The sequence below is a fragment of the Sceloporus occidentalis genome, unplaced genomic scaffold (genome assembly GCF_023333645.1).
Source record: "Sceloporus occidentalis isolate IW3139 unplaced genomic scaffold, rSceOcc1.0.p SCAF_4, whole genome shotgun sequence".
In the NCBI taxonomy this organism is placed as follows: Eukaryota; Metazoa; Chordata; class Lepidosauria; order Squamata; family Phrynosomatidae; genus Sceloporus; species Sceloporus occidentalis.
Genome location: NW_028316984.1, coordinates 203,557,185 through 203,582,102, shown reverse-complemented (window position 1 = coordinate 203,582,102; position 24,918 = coordinate 203,557,185). Strand labels below are relative to the sequence as shown.

The window sequence follows — 24,918 nt, the reverse complement described above, 5'->3', positions numbered from 1 at the left end:
GTACATGTGTTTATAAAATGACTTGCCAAAGGTCACCCAGTGGGTTTCCATAGCCAAGCAGGGATTCGAACCCAGGACTGTTGTCCACTTTGACCAGGGACAAAATGTGGAACAAATTCGAGACCAAACTGTAGGACAACTGCAGGGCAAAACTCAGCCCAAAATGTAGGACATTGAAGAAAAATGGTGGACCTTAAATGTCCTACATTTTGGGCTGAGTTTTGTCCTGCAGTTGTCCTACAGTTTGGTCTCGATTCTGTCCTACATTTTGTCCCTGGTAAAAGTGGACAATTATGGCAACCCTAGATAGCCCAACACACAAACCACTCCACCAAGTTGTTGTTGTTTTGTGCCAACAACACATGGACAGCTTCACAAATTGGGGAGGCTGAAGAGACCTTAAGGGTCACCAGGTCCAACCCCACTTGGCAGGAATCCAGACCAGAACAAATAAGACAGGCCTTAGAATAACCCAGGTTTAAAATTCATAATCTAAACTAGAGCCTTTAATAATCAGCTTGAAAGGGCTGCTGGAAAATGTCTCTGACTGTCCTATGATTTCCCTGTTTCTGTTCAGCTCACTCCTTAATATTTTGCATCTTATCTTTCCTTTTAGAAAAGTCTGTGATAGGGAGCCCCATCGGTAGAGGAACGGCTACTGAGTTGAGCAGATATGAGTGAACGACAAATCAACAGCGAGAGACAAGAATAAGGACATGAACAACAGTGATAAAGACACAATTCAAAGGTATAGCCGTGTTTGTCTGTAGAATCAGTATGTGGAGAGATCTTGTAGCACCTTTGAGACTAACGGAAAGGAAGAAAGTGGCGGCGGCGGCGGCAGCAGCTTTTGTAGACTTCAGTTACTTCCTCAGATGTAGATGTACATTCCTCAAATGCATCTGAGGAAGTAGACTGAAGTCTACGGAAGCTCCGGCTGCCCATTTCTTTCTCAGTCTCAAAGGTGCTACAAGATCTCCAGGTATTGATAAAGAGAGGCATCAGTTTGAAAGACATTAGTTAAAGCACACATCAGTTAAAAGGACAAACAAGATGTTTACATATTAAAACAATCCACATTTAATATTCACAAGTTAAAAATAATCTCAATAGGGCTGCCGGTAGAGACTGCTCTTTAATGCTGTTTTAAATTCTGACCATGTATTCAGCTGTCGAATCTCTTCCAGCAGGTCTTTCCACCCACCGTCTGGCAGCGGATGAAGAGAAAGTGTCCCCTTTGTACACTGGCATCACAATGCATAATGCATAATGAACCTGAAAGTTTTATCGTTTCAGGACGATTCCTTAGACTGGGGCAGAGCACCATAACCCTTTTACCTCAAGAGCTGTCTTCTTGTGCAGAAAGCCCATCCAGCTTATATTTCTCTCGATTTCACGGTCCTTTCCAAACAATGTTCCAAACTGGGGCACAGCATTGTGCCTTTTTCTGTGGGCAAACTCTTTACTTCAAGAGTGTTTTCTTGTGCAGAAAACCTGTCCGTCTTATGTTCATCTCCGCCGGGAGTTACTAGCTGGAGTTTTGGACCATTTTGATCCTGTCCATGAATGTAGGACTGCAGAAATAAGCCGGTTTGAGACCTCTTTAACTGCCCTGGCTCAGTGCTAAGGGGTTATTAAAATCTGTAGTTTTGTGAGACATTTAGCCTTCTCGGTCAGACAGCTCTGGTGCCACAATAAACTACAATTCCCAGGCTTTTAGAAACAGTAAAATTAAAACAGTTGAGCACACTCTTCAAAGCCTTCACAAAACTGGACTTCAGTCCACAAAAGCCTAGCGTCATGCAGTGATATGTGCTTTTGGAGTGTTTCAAAAGATCAATAGCTGTGCGTCTTCTGTCATCCTGGTGCAGTACCATGCCTCTGCATAAGGCTGTCCGTAGTTTGCTACTACAATAGTTAAAAGGTTGCACCAAGATAATCATAATGTTTGTTTATAATGTCCTTTCCCCCAAAGGGTGGAATGTCAAACATATCATCAAAAATGGACAATCAAACACTGCACCGTAAAATACTAAAATGACACACTAATATACTAAAACACTCTCCTTAAGAGTCAGTTGAGGTCTACTTGCTTCTGCCGTGGTTTCTTGTCTTTTCTGGGAATAATTTGGTCTGCTTCAGAGAGGCAGAGAAGGCAACTTGAGGCTATATTCCAACCGAACTGCTCTTCCTTCCTCTGCAAACAGTTATTATTTCCAGCTACGTCTGGAGTTAAGAGCATTCTTGTAACTCACTATCTTTTAATATTGTTCATGTTACACTGGCAATATCATTTGCAATGTGACATAAACCAGCTTGGCAAAATTTGTATCCTGAAAAATGGGATATAAAGAAGTATCTCTTCTCTATCTGATGGAAATACATTCAAAAAGTATCTTTTGAGTCTGATGCAAATACAGTCAAATACCCACATCTGTGGCTTTGACTTCTGTGGATCTGGTTATTCGCAGATTTGATTGATATCTTCTCTCTAGGAATCTCTAGGTCCTCCAGCGTGACTTTGCTTGAAGCTGACAATAGAGTTACACTGGAGGACCTAGAAATCCCTAGAGAAAACATTTCCCTGGGCATTTCTAGGCCCTGCAGTGTGATTCTATGGTCCATGTCCAAGTGATGATGACCATAGAGTTGCTCTGGAGGACCTGGAGATTCCTTGAGAGGTGTTCTTTTAGGTAAAAAGAATAGTGTTTGTTTTATTTAAGGTTTTCCCACTTTCAGTGAATGGAGGGGGGCATTGTAACATTCTTTCTTGTGTTAACCATTCTTAAAGACAAAACTAACCACATGGATTTTCTTTTTTAGATTAGATGTGAAGACATAACGTTGGCATTCGTGGCTCAGTTCCTTTCTCTTTTTATAATTTAGAGTCAAGTTGAAGGAATTTGCTGTTGGAGGAAAAAGAAAGAGTAATGGTTTGCCAGGGTGCTTGCAGCCTCATTCCAAGTTGATGGGATTTCGATGCACGCCTTCCCTTCTGGTAGAAGAGGAGAATGTCCTGGAAGGCCATTCCCCTCAGCCTCATCCCTGGAGGCACGCCTCTAAAAGACCTGGTGAAATATCAGGTGGATGGGACTTGTGGTTCATCTGCTAAACAAACTATTTTTCCTGCAGTGGTTCTTGACCATAAAAATGTTTGCTTGGAAAAAGAGATTAAAAAGGGAAACATCTTCCAGTCCACTTTAATAGCTGGTGGTTCTTGTGATAAAGAATTCATTGACCTCAGTGAGATAAAGCCAGTTGCTGAAGGATCGGCACCACCTTTGTCTTGTGTGAACCAGGAGGCTGTGCCACTCAGGCAGAATAGCTTTCTCAAACGGAAGGCTGGCGAGCAGATGCCTCTCGAGTCTCCGGCAAAAATCTTTTTAAGAATGAAGGCCAGGACAGCCCTTAAGGCTCAAGAGCAGAACAAGCCTCTGGAAAGGAAGTTACTGGACACAAACAGCACTGCAGATTACATTCTCACCCCTGAGAGATGTTCCGACCGTTTGGGAAGACAAGGCAAGATCCCAAAAGCTGAAGATGACAAACCAAAGGAAGAGTTGGCTGAGAAGCCTCTTGGAGAGCCCCAAGTGGGAAAAGGTTTGCTCTTTCATTTCTCTCCAGAAAAGGGCTCCTTCTGTAGTTGCATCTGCATTGAAGAAATAATCCAGTTTGATACTGCTTTAACTGCCAGGGCTCCATGCTATGGAATTTTGGGCATTGTAATTTGGTGAGATTTTTCTAGCCTTCTCTGTCATAGAGTTCTGGTGCCACAACTAACTACAGCTGCCAGAATTCCATAGCATTGGGCCATGGCAGTTAAAGTGGTGTCAAACTGGTTTATTTCTGTAGAGGAGGTTCTTGCAGAAGCATTTCCAAAGGGACCAGGGTGCTGTACTGCTGTCCACATTGCTGTCTCTGAAATGCTTTTTGATTGTCCTCAGATAGTTCAGTTTTTAATGTTTGTGTTTATGTGCTTTCAAGTTGCCATTCAAGGCATGGCAGCCTCATCAGTTTCACAGGATTTTCTTAAGCAAGGTATACTCAGGTGATTTGCTATTGCCTTCCTCTGAAATATATTAACAGGGTAGTTTATTTAATGGTTTAATCCTATGTTGTGGGTCAACTTGAGCTCCTTGAGGAGAGAAAATCATGCTGTAAATAAATAAGCTTTTGTTTGGGACAAAACTGAAAATATGGTTCTTTGTCTGTTATCATCACTCTGGTTACTAGGGCTCCCATATTAAAAACGGTGCTACATGGGGTTGACTCCACTTGGCTTATTAGCCAAGCTTTTGCTCTAAAGAACTGCCTTTTTGTCCATTCCCTTTCACTGTATTGTTACCTACTCTTCCCATTCCTTCTTCATCCATTGTTTTCTTCTCCACTTTGCTGTAATAATAATAATAATAATAAAATTTATATGTATTTCCTGCCTCTCCTTGTGGATCGAGGTGGGATTACAACCGATAAAATCATCAGTTAAAACACGCCAAGATGCAATACAGTCATTAACGAAGCCAAATCGTCGTACTGTTGAATCAGGTGTAAAAAATGCTATAAGATCCACTATAAAAGATCAGGTGGATAGGCCCACCTCAAGTGCCTTCTTAAAGGCTTCTAAGGTGATGAGATGGATCTCTTCCGGTAAGTTGTTCCAAAGTGTGGGGGCCGCGGCTGTGAAAGCTTTAAGGGAAGTTGAAATTGGTCTTTGTATAGTCCAATAAATTCTTCCCGGATGTCCTGAGAGTGCGGGGCGGATTGTGTTGGGAGAGGCGTTGTTCCCTCAAGTAACTTGGGCCCAAGCCATGTAGGGCTTTAAAGGTGATAACCAACACTTTGTCTTGCGCCTAGAAGATGATCGGCAGCCAGTGTAATGATTTTAATATTGGAGTAATATGGTCAGATCTAGATGTACCTGTGACCAATCTGGCTGCAGCATTTTGGATCAATTGAAGCTTCTGAGCTTGGTACAAATGTAGCCCCATGTAGAGTGCATTGCAGAAGTCCAGATGAGAGGTTACTAGCGCATATACCACTGTTTCTTACTTGGTATTACTTCTCATTTTTATCTTTGAGCCCTTCCAGCCCTGTTTTGTTCACACAGGTCTGCCTTAAACCACATTTGGATGATGTGTCTCCCATAACCGTAGCATTTGCAGCAGTCGCTTGTGGAGACAGGAGTAGATCCTGGTGGTTCTACACAGCAAACAAAAATTTTACTTATTTTTCCTATTTATTTCATTTGTACAACACCTTCCCCTGAAGTGGAACCCCCCCCCCCAAATCAATTAAATCCTAACAATACAAATTTTAAAACAATTAAAAATCATCATGGTGAGCCAGTAGAAAATAATTTAATAGACGTAAAAATAAAGCAGATCCCCCCAATAAAAAGCCTCCCTGCAAGCAATTGTAATTAAAAGCCGGCTTAAACCGCAAGATTTTTGCCTGCCATTGAAAGGAGACCAGGAAGAAGGCCAGCCTAGCTTCCTGAGGAAGGGAGTTTGGAAGGGTGTCCTCCCCAAAGCAGCCTGTGGGACCCAGAGCAAGCCCTTCTTCCCTGAGGATCTCAGAACTCTGGCCAGTTAATACAGGGAGATACAGTCCTTCAGACAGTCTGGAGTCCAGACTCTGGCCCTAAGATGTATGGGGCTTTGTAGGTCATCACCAGCACTTTGAACTGGACCAAAAATTGGGGGAAAGAATGGAATCCAGTGATTCCATTTTGTCAGAAGAGATGGATTAACATCCAACATGAATAACTCTTCTAGAACATGACCACATAGCCTGAAAAACCCAGAAAAACCTAAAGATGGATTAACAGCCCCTAGTTTGAAGGGAAAGCACAATGTGACTAGTCTGTCACCAGATTATATATAAAGTTGTGTATAACAGCTATACATAATATCTGCAAAGAATTAGAAAATATTAAAGCAAGCAGTGACGTAATCAACACAATGAGTAAGATTATAGAATAACACATGGTCATGGAGGAATAGGGAAGGCCTTTCCAGACTAGGAACACCTCTATTTTCCTGCCCCCCCCCCACTTCTCTTTTCTCCATCCCTTTTTCCATCCTATCTGGACGCCTGCTATACAGTTCTTTTTTTACAAATCTTCAACTGATTTTAACTGATTTTATACTGTTGTTTTAATATCTCTCTGGTTTAATCTCTTTTTAGTATCCTTATGTTTTCATACTGGGAGGGAGGGATAGAGTTTTTTAGAATTTTAACTATATCTTGTTTTATTGTTGTAATCTGCTTTATATATAAGAAATTTGTTTATGAAGAGGTCAGAAGTTTTGAAAATTGTTAGAAAAGGAAGAATATATAATAAGATAGTGGTTAATTACAGTGAACGCAGCGTCGAAGATAAGAAAGAAGGAGGAGGGGAGGGGAGAAAAGAAAGGAAACTCCTCTAATGCCATTTGTATATAGAAACTATGTGTATTATTTGAATGATGGAGAATACGTTTTTTAAGAATGCACTTTGTCTGGAAAGGAACTGGTAGCCGGCAAAGCTGTTTCCACATGGAAGTGATCTGCTCCCTGTCACTGGACCAAGCCAGCGTTCCAGCTGCAGCATTTTGGGGCTGCTGAAGTTTCTATCAAGTTTCCAAAGGCAGGCCCACATACAGTGTGTTGCAACAGTCTGAATGAGATCTCCTCAAACTCTGTGTCACTGTAGTTTTACCTGATGCCTTAAGGAGCAGCTTCAGCTGGTGCATGAGTTTTAACCTACGGTGAAATAATAATAAGATCAATAAAATGTATTTATATTCTGCTTTTTCGCAAAGGAATCAAAACAGAAATGGGGAATGTTGGGGAAATAGTTCAGCTAACTCATTCTTGGATGAGCAGGTGGACCAATCCACCACGTTTGGGCTTATCTCCAGCCCAATCAGACAGGAATCCAAGTTATTGGAGAGGGTTTTCAACTCTATTCCCTCTCCCCACAGACACCTGCGTTTCCTCACTATGACCAGTTTTCCATTATTTTGATTCTATATTGCCATGAAAGCTTTGAAGGGGCCTCAAATACCTTAAAGGCACCAAGTGCCTTTAGATCTTTGAAGCCAAGCAGTTTTAGGCCTGGTTAGCACTTGGATGGGAGACTTGCAATGAATATCAGGTGCTGTAGGCTAGATATGAGAGAAAAGAAAAATCACTTTGTGAGTGTTCCTTGCCTATGAAAACCCTATGAAATTATGAGGTTGCCATAAATTGACAGGCAGCTTGAAGGCACACACACATATGGATATTTTGAATCGAAATATTGTAGTACCTTTGAGACTAATGGAAAGAAAGAAATTGGCAGCATGAGCTTTCATAGACTTAAGTGCATCTGAGGAAGTAGATTGAAGTGTATGAAAGCTCATGCTGCCAATTTCTTTCTTTCAGTTAGTCTCAAAGGTCCTACACTATCTCTCTGTATTTTAAATGGAGAGTCTTAGGGCTGTTGAGAATTACGTGTTACAAGTCCTCCTTGTTCCTGGATTTGAGAGCCTACAAAGTGTTTCTCTGTTCTGTTTCAGTGTCCAGTATTGGAGTGAACAGAAATACATGTGGTCCAGTTGCAGGTTCTCAGGCTTTCGAATCTCCTCACAGGTTCTTCTCATGCATGAAGCAGAAGTTGCGGCAGAAACTGGTGCAAAGAGGTACTTCTCCCCAAGACCTTTGTGCTTTTGTGTGTTTAGGGGAGCTGTCTCTTTCATTCTTCAGAACACCTAGTAAATCCGAAAGAAAGCATTCCTTCTTAGTGAAGAAAGGAATGTTCAATTTTTATCCCCTTTCTATCAAAAGCATATAAAGAAATCTTAAACAATTTATGGGCATACATTTCTGTGTTGCATTGCAGGAGGCATTGAAAACTACTAATGAAATTAATTTGCTCAGTGAAATATTACAGTAGATGTTTATTGCCCGGTCCTACTTCTTGAAAAATTACTTGTTACAAGCTACTTGTTCTTTCTAGTTCATCTGGCAGGAATGGTGCCATGTATCTCCACTTAAATACTTTTTCACAGAACCAGGCCTTTGGTATTCAGTACAGCATTCCCCAAAGGACCAAAACCTGGTGGCATGACTCCTTTTTCAATATTTGGTGGAGAAAAAGGTTTGAAAGTTTTCTTGGCCCACAAGGCTGTTATCCCCAAAAAGCAAATGTGACATTTCTGGGATCCTGTTTTACAGAACAGATAAAGAAACTGTTTGAGATTTGAAGGAGCATAATTCAACTCTTGTTCTGTACATAGCTAACAAAATGAAATTCAATGCGGAGAAATGTAAGGTACTGCACTTAGGGCCGAAAAACAAAATGCATAGATATAGGATGCAGGACACCTGGCTGAACAAGACTACATGTGAAAGGGATCTAGGAGTCCAAGTAGACCAAAAGATGAATATGAGTCAACAGTGCAATCTGGCAGCTAACAAGGCCAATGCGATTTTAGGCTGCATCAATAGAAGTATAGTGTCTAGATCAAGGGAAGTAATAGTGCCACTATATTCTGTTCTGGTCAGGCCCCACCTGGAATACTGTGTCCAGTTCTGGGCACCACAGTTCAAAAAGGACATTGAGAAACTGGAGCCATGTGTCCAAAGGAGGGCAACTAAAATGGTGAAGGGTCTGGAAACCATGAAGCCCTATGAGGAGCGACTCAGAGAGCTGGGGATGTTTAGTCTGGAGAAGAGAAAGTTAAGAAGTAATATGACAGCCCTGTTTAAATACTTGAAGGGATGTCATATTGAGGAGGGAGCAAGCTTGTTTTCTGCTGCTCCAGAGAACAGGACCCAGAACAATTGATGCAAGCTCCAGCAAAAGAGATTCCACCTCAACATTAGGAGGACCTTCCTGACAGTAACAGCTACTCAACAGTGAGAAACCCCCCTGGAGTGTAGTGGAGTCTGTTTAACATTTACATGAAGCCGCTGGGAAGATCATCTGGAGACATGTATTGTTCTGTTGTTGAATGGTTAAGTTAATGATCCATTGTCTGCTGGGAAAAACCCTGACCCTGGGTGGTTTTCAATTGCAAGAGCTGGGTCTTTACTTTGGTGTTTTTTGGGACTGGTAGCCAAACTTTGGTCACTTTAACGGTTTCTTCTTTGCCGCTGTCCAGGTGTTTGTGGATTACAATGGCTTCCCTGTGTGTTCTGACCTGTTAGTTATTGGTATGGTCCAGAATTTCAGTGTTTTCAAACAGCATTTTATGCCCAGGATGGTTTATAACATGTTGTACTACGGCTGATTTTTCTAGCTGACCCAGTCTGCAGTGTTTCTCATGTTCCTTGATTCGTGTTTGAACACTGAGTTTGGTGGTCCCTATGTAAACTTGTCCACAGCTTCACAGCATGCGGTAAACTCCTGGGGGCATAAGAGCGTCTTTCCTGTCTGCTGAGTGCAGCATTTGCTAGATTTTCTTGGTCGGTTTGTAAACCATTCGGAGGTTGTGTTTCCTCACCACTTTCCCTATTTTGTCTGTGACTCCTTTGATGGGGACTTTGGGGATTTTGGTAAAGAAGGAGACCACATCAAAGCTGATTAGTCTGTCTCTGGGTTTGAGTTCGAGGTTGTTGATTTTTCTGTGAAGTGAGCTGAGTCCTTGATGTAATGTGTGTGTGTGGGGGGGGGGGGGGGTTTGGCCCATATGGGTTTGTAATTGTGTGGCCAGAAACTTGGGCAAGTCATATGTGGAGGATTCAGTGGCACTCACTATGGGTTGGATTGGAATGGAAACCTTGTGGATCTCAGAATGTGCAAATAAACAGATAGATACATAAGCAAGCGTACATGCATACTCTGGTTGCTTTTGCCGGAGTTGTGCATGGCATATACGGATTGCAGCAAAAAGAATGGTTGTAGGAGCCAAAATCTGTGGGTAGGTGGATACACATTAACTAATGTTGAAGTGTTAGTGATCATTTGTTTTTCTTGAATTTTCTGTATTAGATGCTCCAGTTTGCCAAACCAAGCAGAATGACCCTCCTTCAGCAGCACTGAAGCCACCTTCAGTCACATCCAATTTAGCCCCGCAGTTAAATGATCTGAATGGAGAGTGTATAAATGCTGCTGTCTCTCAGGATGATACATTTCTCGTGGAACCAGTTGATCCAGGATGTGAGACTTTCAATCTGGCAGTTGATGTTATGGACATGAGCTGTGATCCTATTAAGCCTGCGCAACCCTTAGAAGAAGTGGCACCTAGAAGGCTATCCCAAGAAGGAAGAGCAGCGCACCTATCCAGTAAGAAATTTGGCCCTGGAGGACAACCAGTGTTGGGGCTGGGGTCTCAGATGCCTTCACAGCACTTGTGCGATATTATTTTTGGTACGCCAAAAGTCCACATACCAAGGAAACAAAAAACAGGCAGGACTGCTTGCAAGCCCCCTATGGCTACTCCTTATGCTGACAAAGCCACTGATGGCAACAAAGTGGTGAGTTGTCTTGTATTAAATAGTATTCTTTTGCTTGCGGGGTCGGGGAAGAGGAAAAGGAGGAGGAAGGGCAAAGAAAAGGAGGAGGAAGGTGGAGGGGGCAGGGTGACGAGGAGAAAGACAACAGTGATGGTGGAAGAGGAGGAGAAAGAGCCATGGCAATGGGGGAAGAAGAGGAGGAGGCAGCAAAGAAGAGGAAGAAGAGCGGCAAGGTAGCTTGGGAGGGCAGGGGGGCAAAGTGCCATTGTCCTCAGTGATGTTGAGCCACAAACCTGCTTCTTTTTTTCACTCCTGGGGCAACTCCATCCCCCCTCCTTCTGCTGCCTCCCCGACTGTGGCCATTTTGTTCGTCTTAAAGGCTTCTGCCACCTCCTCTTAGTCGGCGCTGCCCTGGAGAAGAAGGAGCGCTTCTCTGCCGGCTCCCTCAGCAGTTGTGCAGTCTGGCCTGGCCTGGTTCAGCCACTGGCATTTCTGGGCATGCCCAGGGCTCTCTCAACCCAGCCAGTTCACAGACAGGAAGGAGAAAGAGAGAGCATGAGACTGTTCCATCCCCCTGTTCCCCCTGTCCCTCCCGCTTTCAGGATTGGACTTGAGCATCCATGGATTTTGGTATCTGCAGGGGGGTCCAGAACAGATCCCCCGTGGATACCGAGGGCCCACTGTATCTCACACGTTTCCCCCCTGCATGGACTTTTGAACAAGCAAATTCTGTTAGGCACAACTACTGCTCCTGATTCTTGCCATTTGGATCAGCAGACAAGATCTGTTGGTCTTTCATCACCGCTGCTTTGTTGTGTGTTCAGTATATTTGCATTTGGGATTGGGTGACTAGGCTCCAAATTACTGTTAATCAAGCTCTTGTCTTTGCTGATGGCAGAAACAATTGTAACCCTCAATTAATTTCCTAATTTTGATCGTAAAGGAACAGCAGAGGATCCATATCAGTGAATGGAGAATCAAGGTGATCAACAACAATACAGCTGTTTGCCTGGAAGGGAAAAGGAGGCAAGTGGCTCTCTTCATTTTTTTCACTAAAGTTCAAATGTTTTTTTGCCTAGCCTGATTTGGACTGTGGAATCTGCTGCTAAGTTCCTTCAGTGGCCCTCAGTTTTGTCATTATGAAGTGGGAGCAAAAGAGTATTGCTTTTGCCTTGAAAGGAGCAAATATATCATCTGTGCTATATAGTAGCAAATATACCATCTGTGCTATATATATGCTCATGGGCTGGTGCCCTGTTAGTATGTAAGTCCCTAGAGGGCTATCCTCTTGCTCTTGCCCGCCATCCAAAAATCCTCCACTGTCCAGTACCTGTCAAACCCTGAGAAGGACAGCTGCTGCTCCTTCTCGCATCAGGGAAGAGGGTGGTGAGTCAAACCAGGGAGATCCAGTGACTCTGGGCTCTCGTGGGAAGGAATAGGCAGGTGTGCTCCATTTGAAAGTGTTCCCTCATTTCTCCTCACCCCAACTAGTGAGCAGCTGACTATCTGTGGCCTGAATACTCCCATCTCCCTGATTCCCTTCTGGTAAACAGCGGTGTAGGGGCCCATTGCAGGGGTTGTTAGCTGCCAGGCAGTAGGAGGCTGCAGAACTACACAGGCAGAGCTGCACACATACATGTAGGATCTTTCCTTTTATGTAGTTATGAGATAATATTCTGTTCAGAACATATTATGCACTTCCAGTTCAGGTGTATTTACAGAATGGGGAAAACATTCACATATTCAAACCTTTACCATGTCAAATGTCTTGAGGTGAGGATGTGGTAAAGCTTCCAAGATCCCTGTACTGGATTCATAGTGTTACTTCCCTGAATTGCACCTTAAGGGAAAGTAAGCTGGGAATTCTTTGTTTTGTCCCTTTTGTTTTTAGAGATATGAATGATATTTATTGGCACAGCAATGCGATTGTGGAAAGAATTGCACACAAACAAGTTAAAACTTTATCTGGAAATATCTATGTCTTAGAAGGGCGTGTAGATGCAAGCATCATGAAGAAGGAAGGTAAGAGACACTGACTGTTGTCGGAGAGAAGGAAGATGATGACAGGCAGTATTCTGATGGACTTCCTTGGTGCTGCTCAGCATATTGTTCTTTCTTTTCTTCCTTCCTTCCTCCCCCAGCCAACTAAGCATCCTTTACCCCTTGTTCTGAGCTTGTTAGTCTGTGCTGCCACTCTTTAAACCAGCTTCTTTCCTCAAATGCAGGAAGAGATTTAATCTGGTAGAAACTGAGGCAGTCTCCCTGGTGTTGATGTTGGGTGTGATGTGCCGCTTCCAGGTCCCCATTGGATCTTGGATGAGAGCCTCCTGGCTAAAGGCACCTGATTCTTCAGCTCCCTTTTTAAAGGCTGGAGTCTGAGGCTGGCTCTTACCGTTGGCAGCCAAAGAAGGTCATGCCGGAGGGGACTAGATCTTGGAAAGATCCAAAACCATCAAGATTGCACCCTAGAATTCTTTGCCATGTGATAGTTTAAAAAGGTATTTGTATTTTCAGTACACATTGCATTTGAGCTGCTAAACATACTCATTCCAGTCCCTAAACAGACCATGGAATTAAAAGGACTTTCTAAAATAATCCCTATAGGTGCCAAGGCACTGCCATTATAACTTCCAAGACTGTGCCTAGACTGTCCTTCTTGTGGTGCATAATTTCGAAATGTTGTGCATTTCTTATGCCTTACGTTCTCCCTCATCCTCATAACTTTCCCCCCTTTTGTTTATGAAATAGCACATTTGTGTGTTGGAGAAACTTGAAAGGGTCTGTTTCTGCTTGTTCACGTATTGCTTTTTTAGACCACGGAGTAACCCAGAGCTAAACCTTGTCAGTATTTTGCCAAGCTAAGGCTACTGGGTACAAGCCGCGAAAAATATAAAATACCAAATGAAATAAAATATTTGAAATAAAAATTGAATTAAAAAAATTGGTATAAAATACCAAATAAAATGAAATAGAGGCAGCACATTACAGAACTAAGAAAGAACAAGCAGCAAAGATTAAAGACACTCCTACCGCAAACAAACCTGTATGGAGGAAAACAAATGTATGGAGATGTAAAAGCACCAAAAACAGTTCTTAAAATGGCTGTGAGAGTAAAAAGGTCTTTGTATGGTTCCATTTTGGGGCTGGGGCTGGACTAGAAAAAGGCACTTGAAGGTTCTGGGGAGGATAAGGAAACCAAACAGCTGTGTTTCAGGACTAGTTTCTCAATTTAGGGCCTCAAAATTGACCCCCTTTTTAAAAAATTAATTTTAGGGGGTCACAGTTCCCCCATCTCTGCCTTAAAATGGTTTGAGTAGACCCTGGAAATGAACTGCCAGCCAGAGCAGACAAAAAAAAAAGCCCATCTCCACACATCTATGAAATACCTGCTCAAAAACATAATACAGTTGGTTCTCCACATTTGTGGCTTTGACTTTTGCAGATTTGATTATTTTTGGTTTTGATTAATATGTTCTGTGTAGGAATCAAAAGTCCTCCAGCACAATTCTGCAGGGAGTGGACTATTGTCAACTCTATTGTTGTGCTGGAGAAGGTATAAGTTCCTAGAGAAAACACTTCTCTAGGCATTTGTAGGTCCTCCAGCATGATTCTGTGATCAGTTTCTGGCAGATGTTGACCATAAAGTTGCACTAGAGGACCTGGAGATTCCTAGAGATGTGTTCTCTTAGGTAAAAGAATAGTGTTTTGTTTTATTTGCAGTTTTCCCCACATTCACGGGGTCCTTCACTACTAATCCCAGCAAATGTAGAGGAACCACTGTATTTGTATGAAGCTTAACAGAGAACCTGTGTTTCAAACAGGAATGCCATCTGCATTCATCAAGAGGTTTGACTCTGGGATTCCAAGAAACTGGAAAATGCTTGTTGATGATCTGCTTCGCAGTTTGAGGAGGTAAATGTGGCTGAGACCATTCATCTACATTCTGGAATTGCCATGAAGGAAATGATTCAATATAGCAAACAACAGTTGTTAATTGTTAATTACAACTTGGAAGTCTTCCTTTCCTTCCATTTTGTGTGAGAGGAGCTGGGAAAGGCCTGACACTCTTTATTTTCACTTTGCTGTTCTTGTGCAGCCTTGCGCAATCTAGACTGCTACTGACTTACCTCCCGCTTGGACCAGCTAGTTTCTAAAGTAGCCCTCCTGCCAATGGACTAGGATGCACTCATGGGTTTGGTCGATGGCGGAAACAAGCCATATGGTTCCCCATTCCTATCTCTTAGACTGAGGGTCCTTGTCACTTATCAGATAATCTGGATTCTGGCTGGTGTCATCTTTATCAGCTTCTGGTCACCTGAGTGCCCAACTCATTGTAGTTAAACCAAACAGGATGAGTTGGACCTAAGCATTCTTAAGTATTGGAATCTTGGGATATGTACATAGGGAATGAGCATACTCTCTGGTGGTATTTTAGGCTGTTTATTACAGTACATGTAGATGTGTAGACATACAAATAAATATTTTAGGGAAACACAGACATGTAAAAGTCTGGGCACTGAGCTTCTTTACAATAAATTACAAAGTATGTAAGGTATCATGCCTTCATTACATCACATTGTATGGCTATCAAGATGTTCATTTTCCTAGGGTTGTTTTTATTTTTCTGTCTTTTATAGACTTCGTAAGGGTTAACACATTGGGAACCTAACCCAAACCATTAAATATGGTCATTGGTCCATCCTCATCATCAGGTTCTTTTCATACTTCTCATAGGATAGAGGCATTATGTAGACAAAGGCTTTTATACATATACAATTCTGTTCCCTGTATCATGCTCCTAGCCATCTTAACAATACATTTGATAATTGTATTATCTGTTTACAACTTCTGTGGATATTTAGGCATTCAAGGGTTAATCTTGAGCATCATAGAATCTTAACAGCGTACATTACCACATGCCTTACCATCATCAGCATTTTCCAGCATCTTGGCGCAATTTATCAGCTTCTGATTTCATCAGGAACAGCACAGCTGTCTTCACGTCAGAGATACGCCTAACAGGTGGTCTAATTTTTCAGATCCATCTTTTGCCCACAGCTAATCAGTTTTCCAAAGGTGTTCACTGCTCATCATCCAATTAAAACAAAGATCTTATTCATAGCCCGACCTGAGGTCCAGTAGGGATTGTAAACATCCTTCTTAGCGGATACAGCCACAGGGAAGTCTATTCACAGTCAAACTAGTGTAAGTGGTCCTCTCATAGAATCATAGGCTCGTAGAGTTGGAAGAGACTACAAGGGCCTCCAGTCCAACCCCCTGCCATGCAGGAAATCTCAATCAAAGCATACCTGACAGATGGCCATCCAACCTCTGTTTAAAGACCTCCAAGGAAGGAGACTCCACTATACTCTGAGGGAGTTTGTTCCAGTGTCGAACAGCCTTTACTGTCAGGAAGTTCCTCCTAATATTGAGGTGGAATCTCTTTTCCAGTAGCTTGCCTCCATTGCTCCATTGTGTCCTAGTCTCTGGAGCAGCAGAAAACAAGCTTGCTCCTTCCTCAATATGGCCTACCTTCAAATATTTAAACAGGGCTATCATATCACCTCTTACTTTCTCTTCTCCAGGCTAAACATCCCCAGCTCCCTAAGCCGTTCCTCATAGGGCAAGGTTTCCAGACCCTTCACCATTTTAGTCACCCTCCTTTGACACGCTCCAGTTTCTCATTGTCCTTTTTGAATTGTGGTGCCCAGAACTGGACACAATATTCCAGGTGGGGACTGACCAAAGCAAAATACAGTGGCACTATTATTTCCCTCAATCTAGATGCTATATTTCTATTGATGCAGCCTATAATCGCCTTGGCCTTTTTAGCTGCCACCTCACACTGTTGACTCATGTTCAACTTGTGGTCTACTTGGACTCCTAGATTCCTTTCACATGCATAGGTCTCCTTAAGCCAGGTGTCCCCCTTCCTCTGTCTACACATTTCATCTTTTCTACCTATGCACAATATCTTACATTTCTCACCTGCCCAACTTTCTAATCTATTAAAGTTATTTTGAATGTTGATCCTGTCCTCTGGAGTACTCCTCCTAATTGGTTGCCATCTGCAAATTCGATAAGCCTGCTCTCTATTCCTTCATCCATCATAATGATTCTGAATGATACAGACAGACTTTCAAACCTGCAAAAGTGTGTCTGTATCATTCAGAATCATTATGATGGATGCTTGCACTAGTTCTTATGCTCTTATAGGCTTTAGTAGATTACATTCTGGATTATATGCCCAGGTCACAACACTGGCAACTGAACAATGTTGGCTTGTGACAATTGCTCTGCTGAGTGTAGCACAGGCAGAAGCCCTGCTGAGGCTCTTTCTGTGCCTCCTGGCCTGCGGCAAGGACACACAGCCAAGGAAGAGAGCAGTGAGGCTTCAGAAAGCAGCTATCGTGGAGTTCCTGGTGGTGCCAGTCTCTTTCCATGCTTTGTGGGTGAGCCTTTGAATTTATGAAACAGCTTGCTCTGGTCGTTAATCCTTTCCTCCAAAATTTCTGAATACTAGGAAAGATCGGAGAAGTGAGGATGACAGTGAAGGAGAAGATCCTGTGGAAATGGAGAGATTGGAAGAACTGGGAGTTCTGCCCAAAGATGTCAAGAAAAAGGCGAAAGCGAAAGATGTCACTTATGATGTAATAGACCTGCAGAGTAATAAAAAACTTGGTAGGTACATGCTTCCTTTGTCTTACTTTGAAGGATGTTGATTGTTAGTAATCACTGTTCTTCATTGTTGAGTAGAATTTGTCATGTTTTAATTTAACATTACACATTGAGTCTCTCTCTCATCGAAAATGATTGGGAGTGTTTTGGATTTCAAATTTTTCTGGATATCATAATACCCGTATTTGCATATGTGTACATAGTGAGATATCTTGGTGATGGGACCCAGATCTAAACACAAAATTCATTTACCGTATATACTCAACAATATATTGAGAAATTTATGCCCCAAAGGGCCTCTAAAATCCTGGGTCAACTTATATACAGGCCAATATGGTAGTACTGCTTATAAAGCTCTTAAAATAAGTGCCTCCCTTCTTCATAATGAGTAGGATTTTTTTTAAAGGAAATCAAGCCCATAGCTAGCCTGGGGCAACTGGGGCACTGCCTTGGGGGGCCCAGCCAAAGGGCGCCCCAAAGAGACGTGGCTCTTACGTGCTCCATGTAAACAGTGGTCTGCCAAGATGGCGCCCATGGCGCACGGTAGGACATGGGAGTGTGCAACCCCTCCCCGAATGTACTTTCTGCCCCAGGGCCCCTAAAGCCCTAGCTACAGGCCTAGGAAAGGTGAAGGGAAGAAGGAAGAGAGGAAGGCTGCATGTTGGATGGATGGACTCTTATTAAAGAGGTCACGATAAATGTGCAGGAACTAAGGAGTGCAGTGGAGGGCAGGGAGTCTTGGAGATGTCTCACCCATGTGATTCATCCACATGGTCTCTATGGACTGAGATTGACTTGAGGGCTATTAACAACAAATAGCTATTGACCATGAAGCCCTAAGCTGTTGGCCCTTTCTAAGATGACTACTTATTGTTCACTCCAGTTGTCACACTAAATCAGAGGTTGAGAGCTAGCATGATACAACGGTTTGAGTGTTGAACTGTGACTGAAGACCAGGCTTTGGAACCCCACCCCACTCCCCGGCTTTGGCATGGAAACCCACTGGGTGGCCTTGGGCAAGTCACACTCTCTCAACCTCAGAGGATGGCAAGGGCAAACTCCCTATGAACAAATCTTGCCAAGAAAACCCAGTGATACATTCACCTTAGAGTCACCCTAAGTTAGAAATAACTTGAAACACACAACACAACAACTAGTGTGTTGTTGGGAATGCAGTAGGGAATGCCTTTTTTACTTGGTTGTGTTAAATAAGTCGAGAAAAATCATTTGTTTCTGAAACAGTTGCTGCTTCAATGTCTTACTTTTTCTCTTTGTAAATAGCTCTCGAGCTAAAATGACATATGGATCATATTGCAGGGAGAAGCTGTGCATAACTAGCAATATCTGAGCAAAATTTTCAATGGAGATATTTTATTTATCTACCTCCACCCCATTTTTCTGCCGGCATGGGGCCCAAAGCAGCTTTCACTAATTTAAAACAAACTCCAGCTCAGTTCTTATTTTACAAATCAATCAAACAAATTTGGTTAAAAAAGCACAGGGTCAAGAACGACTTAAACAAAATTTAAAAAATAAAAGCAGAGCATGGCACTTTCAGAACACAATTCAAGGATCAAAGGCCTACTTAAATAACAAGTCATAATGATCTTATGCAGAAAGGTTGGGAATTATGGTTCCCCCCCCCCCATTGGCTTTGCTGGCCAGGAGCTGATGGGACTTGCAGTCCAACAATAACATCTGGAAGGCTGCATGATATCTGACCCTGCTGTGGAGTAAAGGTTTGTAACAAGTGTTGTGTGCTTGTTTTCTCCTTTGGGTTATTGTTTATAATCTGATGCCTTGTTGGGTGGAAAAGGAGGCTGTTGTTAGAATCCTGGTTTTATTCTATCAGATATATTCTTTGGGGTTTAGTTGTGGGGATGATGGGGGTTGGGATATGCTTTGGGCTAGGGCGAGCTTAGATAGCGCTTGGTAGAATTAGGCAATGCCAGGTGGTGGTTATCAATTGGCCTTGAGACTCTTGTTCTCAGAGGCTTGGTATGCAGTGAGAGCTTGATGGGATGATCAGCTGAGGGGGAGAGATGGGGACTGGAAGACTGTGAGAGGGAGGTGGAGAGTGTCTGTTCATGGGCTTTTGGCAGGGGGTGGAGTAGACAAGCTGGGGTTTAGGTATTGCTTTTGCTGGGTGTGATCAGTCTCAGCTAAGAAGCTGAATGATGTGGAATTGCTGATTCTGGAGCTATCAATAAAGTGCTGTTGATTCTTAATCAAGCTGACTGATTGGTTGTCCTGGGTTCTGATCCCGCATTCTGACAGCTGTGCCTGTTCTCTGAAAGACAGTTTCACTCCTATATTTTTGTTTTTCAAATAGGTGCACAGCAAAAACTGTCCTGTTTCCAGAATGATCCGAATGTGAGTTTCACCCGCAGCGGCCGTTGTGTTAAGCCACCCATGCAGTACTGGTGCGGCGAACGAATTCTTGTTGATCAAGAGTTTAATGTTACAGTGACCAAAGGGGGCACCAACTACTTGGCACCTGTAAGATTTATTATTCCATCTTTCTGTTTGTTCAGCATTGTCCTGGAATGGGTGGAATTGGCAGAAGTTTTCAACAAGTTCCTAGAGGCACTTTTGGTATGGATGGCAGTGAACAAGCCAAAACTAAATTCTTGATTAAGAGGCAGGTCCTGCCGGCTGAGAAAATGCAGTGATGAGGAAGGATTTGTGTAGCCTGTCCCCTGGGAAAGCCCAGGCTCTTGGGAGACGTCAGTGAATTTCCAAGGGTGCCTTTTCCTGGCTGGCTGCCTTCCCAGGCTGTGACCCTCTAGTGAAAACAGACCCCATCTCTGTGGCTCTGGCTGGGTTATGTCCAGGGAGGATTGTTGTAATGCAGGGGTCGGAAAGGTGCTGACTGCGGACCACATGTGGCCCTTGGGGACCCCTACAGACCCAGAGCCCTCTAGATTTTAAAATTTACTATTGAAATGGTTGAAGAGTGGGTAAAACACATATACAGCCAGGCTTCCATATCCGAGGATTCTTTATCCATGGATTCAACCATCCACAGATTGAAAATATTTAATATACAGTGGGCCTTTGTTATCTACTGAGGATCTTCCTGTAGATACCAAAATCTGTGGATGCTGAAGTCCCATTAAATACAGAGATAGAGTAAAATGGTGTCCCTTATATAAAATGGCAAAGTCGAGGTTTACTTTGGAATTTATACTTTTCTTTTTTAATATTTTCAAGCCCTGGAGGCTTGAATACATGAATAAAGAATCCGTGGATATGGACGGTCGACTATAGTGGTGTGGCAAAATCAAGGTTTGCTTTTTGAATGTGTGTGTACACACACCTTGATTTTGCCATGCCATTTTATATCAGGGACACCATTTTACTGTCACTGTATATAATGGGACTTGAGCATCCACAGATTTTTGTATCCATGGGGGTCCTGGAACCAAACTCAAGTGGATACCCAGCACTGTATAAGCTTGCTGATTTGGCTCCCCTTCTTCCCCAAAACATGGAAACCAGCCACTTTTACCTGTGCAGTGGCATTTTACCATACAATTTACTCGTGGTGCATGACTTCAGAAATCCCCTTCATGGACACAAGAGCCAAAAAAGCAATGTGGCCTCCATGGCATTGTTCTAATTGCTTATGTTAATTGTCTTGTTTCCCAAGAGCGTGAGCAGTGCACGGCCACAGGCCAAGAACAGATTCCGGTCCCCAAAGGAAAATGGAGTGGGTAACCTGGAGGCAAACAAAGAAGTACCTCCCAGCCAAGCTAAAGGTAAAAACAGTTTACACACAAAATTACTTTTTTCTTTATGTTGGTAGCCTACAAACTGTGAGCCATGAGAGTGGGTGGCTTTGAAAATTCCCTGGAGGTAAAACAACAAACTAGCTTCATTTATATACCGCTTTGTACCGCCTAAGCAGTGTCTAAGCGGTTTACAACTGTAAGCTAATTTGCCCCCAACAATCTAGGTACTCATTTTAGCCACCTTGGAAGGATGCAAGCCTGAGTCGAGCTTGAGCCCTTTTGCTGGTCTTGAACTTGCAACCTTATAGTTTTGAGTGAGTGGCTGCAGTACAGGCATTTAACCACTGCACCACCATCGTATGTGCGATGGAACAAGAGTTTTCTCCTCACTCAGGGCTTGCATGCTGTTCAAGGTTTAGGAAGGAATGCTTCTAAGGTCAGGTTGGCTAAAGATCAAGAACTGTGTGTGGGCATGTATGCGTTAAGTCTGGATGTGTTGCAGTTTGATTCTGGCAAGTTGACTTGGACCAATTTAGGTTACTGCTTAGCATCCATAGCTTTGTCCTGGACTCTGCTCTTTTGTTATGGGGAGAGAGGCAGCAGGGCCTTGGGATTTATTCATTAGAAGAGAGGCAGCATGTGCCTATAAAAATTTATGAACCGATGTAAGTGTAATCCGCCCCCTGCACTCAGGTCCTCTGAAGGACATTTGCTCCAGTCGTAGAATCAGAGTTGGAAGGGATCTTCAAAGGCTATCCAATTGAAGCCCCTTCTGCCATGTTTAAAATTCCAAAGCATTAACATCTTCCACTGTTGAACAGTTCTTACTGTCAGGACGTTCTTCCTAATGTTGAGGTGGAATCTTTTTTCCTGTAGCTTCCATCCATTGCAGCCAGTACTAGGCTGGCAACTGTGAGCCAGAGGACTTTTTCTTGAGCTTCCCCTAAATTGTGGAATGACCTGCTGGAAGAGATTAAACACCTGAATACGCCAGCTGAATTTAAAAGAATATGGAAGAACAGTCTCTTCTGGCATGCTTGTCCTGATGATTTTTAAATTGTGAATTTTAGGTGTGGATTGTTCCAATAGGAACATCTTATTTGTCCTTTTAAATTGATGTGTTTTTCAACTGTTGTGTTTTGACTGATGTTTGTTAATGGTTGTTGTTCCCTGCCTTGATCCATGGGGAGGGGCAAGTAAGAAATAATAATAATAATAATAATAATATAAAGTAATAATTTTCTCTATGTCTCCGACTGATGCAGTAACTAAGGTTGGCATCTCTCCTCTAGATGCCTGCTTGGCGTCAGTAATGGGCTGGATGAGGGAGAACAAACTCAGTGTGAATCCAGGGAAAACGGAAGTACTGGTGATAGGCTCCCCGGTTCCTGGTGGTGAGATCTGTCACCCGGCCCTGAACGGGGTCACGCTCCCCCTGAAGGACTCGGTGCGCAGCTTGGGAGTACTCCTTGATTCATCGCTCCAGCTGACTTCTCAGGTGGATGCGACGGTCAGGAGTGCCTGTTATCAGCTTCGGCTGATACGCCAGCTGCGTCCCTACCTGGACCGAAAGGACCTAGAATCTGTTGTACATGCTTTGGTAACCTCTCGATTGGATTTCTGCAATGCGCTCTACATGGGGCAACCCTTGTACCAAACTCGGAAGCTGCAATTAGTGCAGAATATGGCAGCCAGATTGGTCGCTGGTAGCTCCAGGTCGGACCATATAACACCTATTTTAAAAGATCTTCACTGGCTGCCTATTCGCTTCCGAGCTCAATACAAGGTGTTGGTTTTGACCTATAAAGCCCTAAATGGCTTGGGCCCAGGGTACTTGGAGGACCGCCTCTCCCCACACAATCCACCCCGCACACTCAGAACATCTGGGACCAAATTGTTGGAGGTCCCCAGGTCTAATCTGACTCGGACCTCACAGAGGGCTTTTACCACTGCTGCCCCTGTACTTTGGAATAAGCTCCCTGCAGAGCTTCGCTCCGCCGCCTCGTTAGATGTTTTTAAAAAACAGCTGAAAACATATCTATTCCGGCTGGCCTTCCCACCTTAAATTGTTTGTCTGTTTCTCCTGCCCCTTTTTTTTCTCTCTGACCCTGGATTGATGATTGTTTTTGCATTTTTCTACTGCCCCTGATATATGTATTTTTTACTTATCGTTTTCCTGTTCCTGTTTTGTAATAATGGTTTTAATTGCTGATTGAATTTTATCTGTATTGTAATGTTTTTTATAACTTTGTAAGCCGCCCTGATCATTTCTTGGAAGGGCGGGGTAGAAATAAAATTTATTATTATTATTTATTATTATTATAAAAGGAGGCTAACTGAACTCTTAGAGAATTGAACATTCTGTTCTTGGCTTGCTTTTGTCAGTGTTCTGCCCACTGCTAATCTTTCTCATTTATTTATTTAATTATTTATTTATTTGTATCCCGCTACAAGGGTAAACTGTGTAGCTCAGATTCATAGTATGAGAGACTGAACTAAGCCTATGATTATACAGGTGTGTAAGCAATGTCTGTCTTCTGCTTATTCCCAGAAAGAACTGTCAGAAGAGCTGAGAGGGTCACCAGAGAACCTGAGAATGGATATCAACAAAATTTGCAACATTTTGTTTCTGACTCTGAAGAAAGTGACCCTGAACTGGTTATTAATGAGATCTGCAAACGACAAGCTATAGTTACACTGACACCCCTGAACCACAAGCATTTGCATGAAAAGAACTTTAGATGCAGCAACCAGCCAGGACAGAAGCAAAACTTGCCACAGCAGGACAGAGAAACGAATGGGTGCAGAACAAGCTATATGGAGGGCAAGGCAGCCGCCTCCAAGGACCCAAAACAAGTGCGCCCTCAGCAGCCAACGGAGGTGAGCATTCCTGGCACAAGTGATGATGATGATGATATCCTATGCATCAAGAGGAAGATCCAGCCCCCTTTCAGAAGAGGGGCTTTGAGGAGGGAGCAAAGGGACGCGAGGAAACAGCCCTCGCAAGTAGTCAAAGCAACGGTGAATTCTGAAACCCCGTCTTCTCAGAGCAAAACGATGGTGGTTGCTCACCTTGGCCAGGATGGCAGGTCAGAGACACTACCTGGAGAGAACTCCTCTCCTGATTTGGCTGGAGGCCCTGCTGGGCATCAGGAGAGGAACAGGCAGGGGTCACACAAGGGGATCGCACAGGCCACAGCGGGTGTCCTGGAGACAGAGTCAGAAAGTGAAGCCAACATTGGGGAGCGCCTGCCAAAAAAAGGAAGGAAGGAAGTGGCAGCGGCAAGAGCCAATGGCCAGGCTGCCAGCCGGACAGAATCTGTGAGTGGGGCTGGCAGGGCGCCTGGCAAACGGCAATGGTGGGCCATCAGGGATTCCCTCACAGATGTGAATGAGGATTGGAGTGACAAGGAAGTGGAAAAACTGCACAGGCAAGTGTGGGTTCGTGATTGAGATCTGCCAGTGATGGGGAATGGAGCATCTGTATGGGTCCTTTTAGAGGGGTTACTCCGATTTAATCCTTATTAGTTAGGATTTCTATCGCAAACTTTATCATTCTCTTTCTCCCAACAGACTTCTGATTCCTTCTGCCACCTCCCCACCTTTCCCTGCAAAACTCCCTGATGCCTGATCCTTTCTTTCCTGAGCAACATAGACCAGAGCTGGACAACTGTGGGAGATGAGGGGGTGTATTAACCCACTGCAAATAATATCAGTAATAATAATAAGATTAAGAAGATGAAATGTTACAGTTAGCCCTCCACTTTTGTGGATTTGACTTTTGCAGATTTGATTATTCACCTATTTGATGACTATGTTCTCTCTAGGAATCTCTAGGTCTTCCAGCACAACTTCTGCCAAAAAGTTACACTGAAGGACCTAGAGAGAGCACTTGCCTAGGTCCTCCAGTGCAATTCTGTGGTTAATCTCTGGCAGGTGTTGACCATAGAGTTACCCTGGAGGACCTAGACATTCCTAGAGAGGTTTGTGTCAGGTAAAAAAAAATAGTGGGGGTTTTATTTGCAATTTTCCCACTTTCATGGGGTCCTGTGCCCCTAACCCAGTGAATGTAGAGGGTCCATTG

The 24,918-nt window shown here is 43.3% G+C and overlaps 1 protein-coding gene across 1 annotated transcript in view; it reads left to right on the top strand.

Annotated features, from left to right (window-relative positions):
• Positions 1-24,918, top strand: part of MIS18BP1 (MIS18 binding protein 1) — a 33,401-nt gene that overhangs the window by 388 nt on the left and 8,095 nt on the right. The window contains 12 exon segments of the mRNA XM_089522977.1: positions 617-748; positions 2,887-3,015; positions 3,018-3,600; positions 7,542-7,664; positions 9,959-10,443; positions 11,366-11,448; positions 12,314-12,444; positions 14,244-14,334; positions 16,946-17,103; positions 19,433-19,599; positions 20,753-20,861; positions 23,386-24,265. Of these exon segments, the coding sequence (XP_089379103.1) occupies positions 2,980-3,015; positions 3,018-3,600; positions 7,542-7,664; positions 9,959-10,443; positions 11,366-11,448; positions 12,314-12,444; positions 14,244-14,334; positions 16,946-17,103; positions 19,433-19,599; positions 20,753-20,861; positions 23,386-24,265 (2,846 nt within the window). The 5' untranslated portion in view covers positions 617-748; positions 2,887-2,979.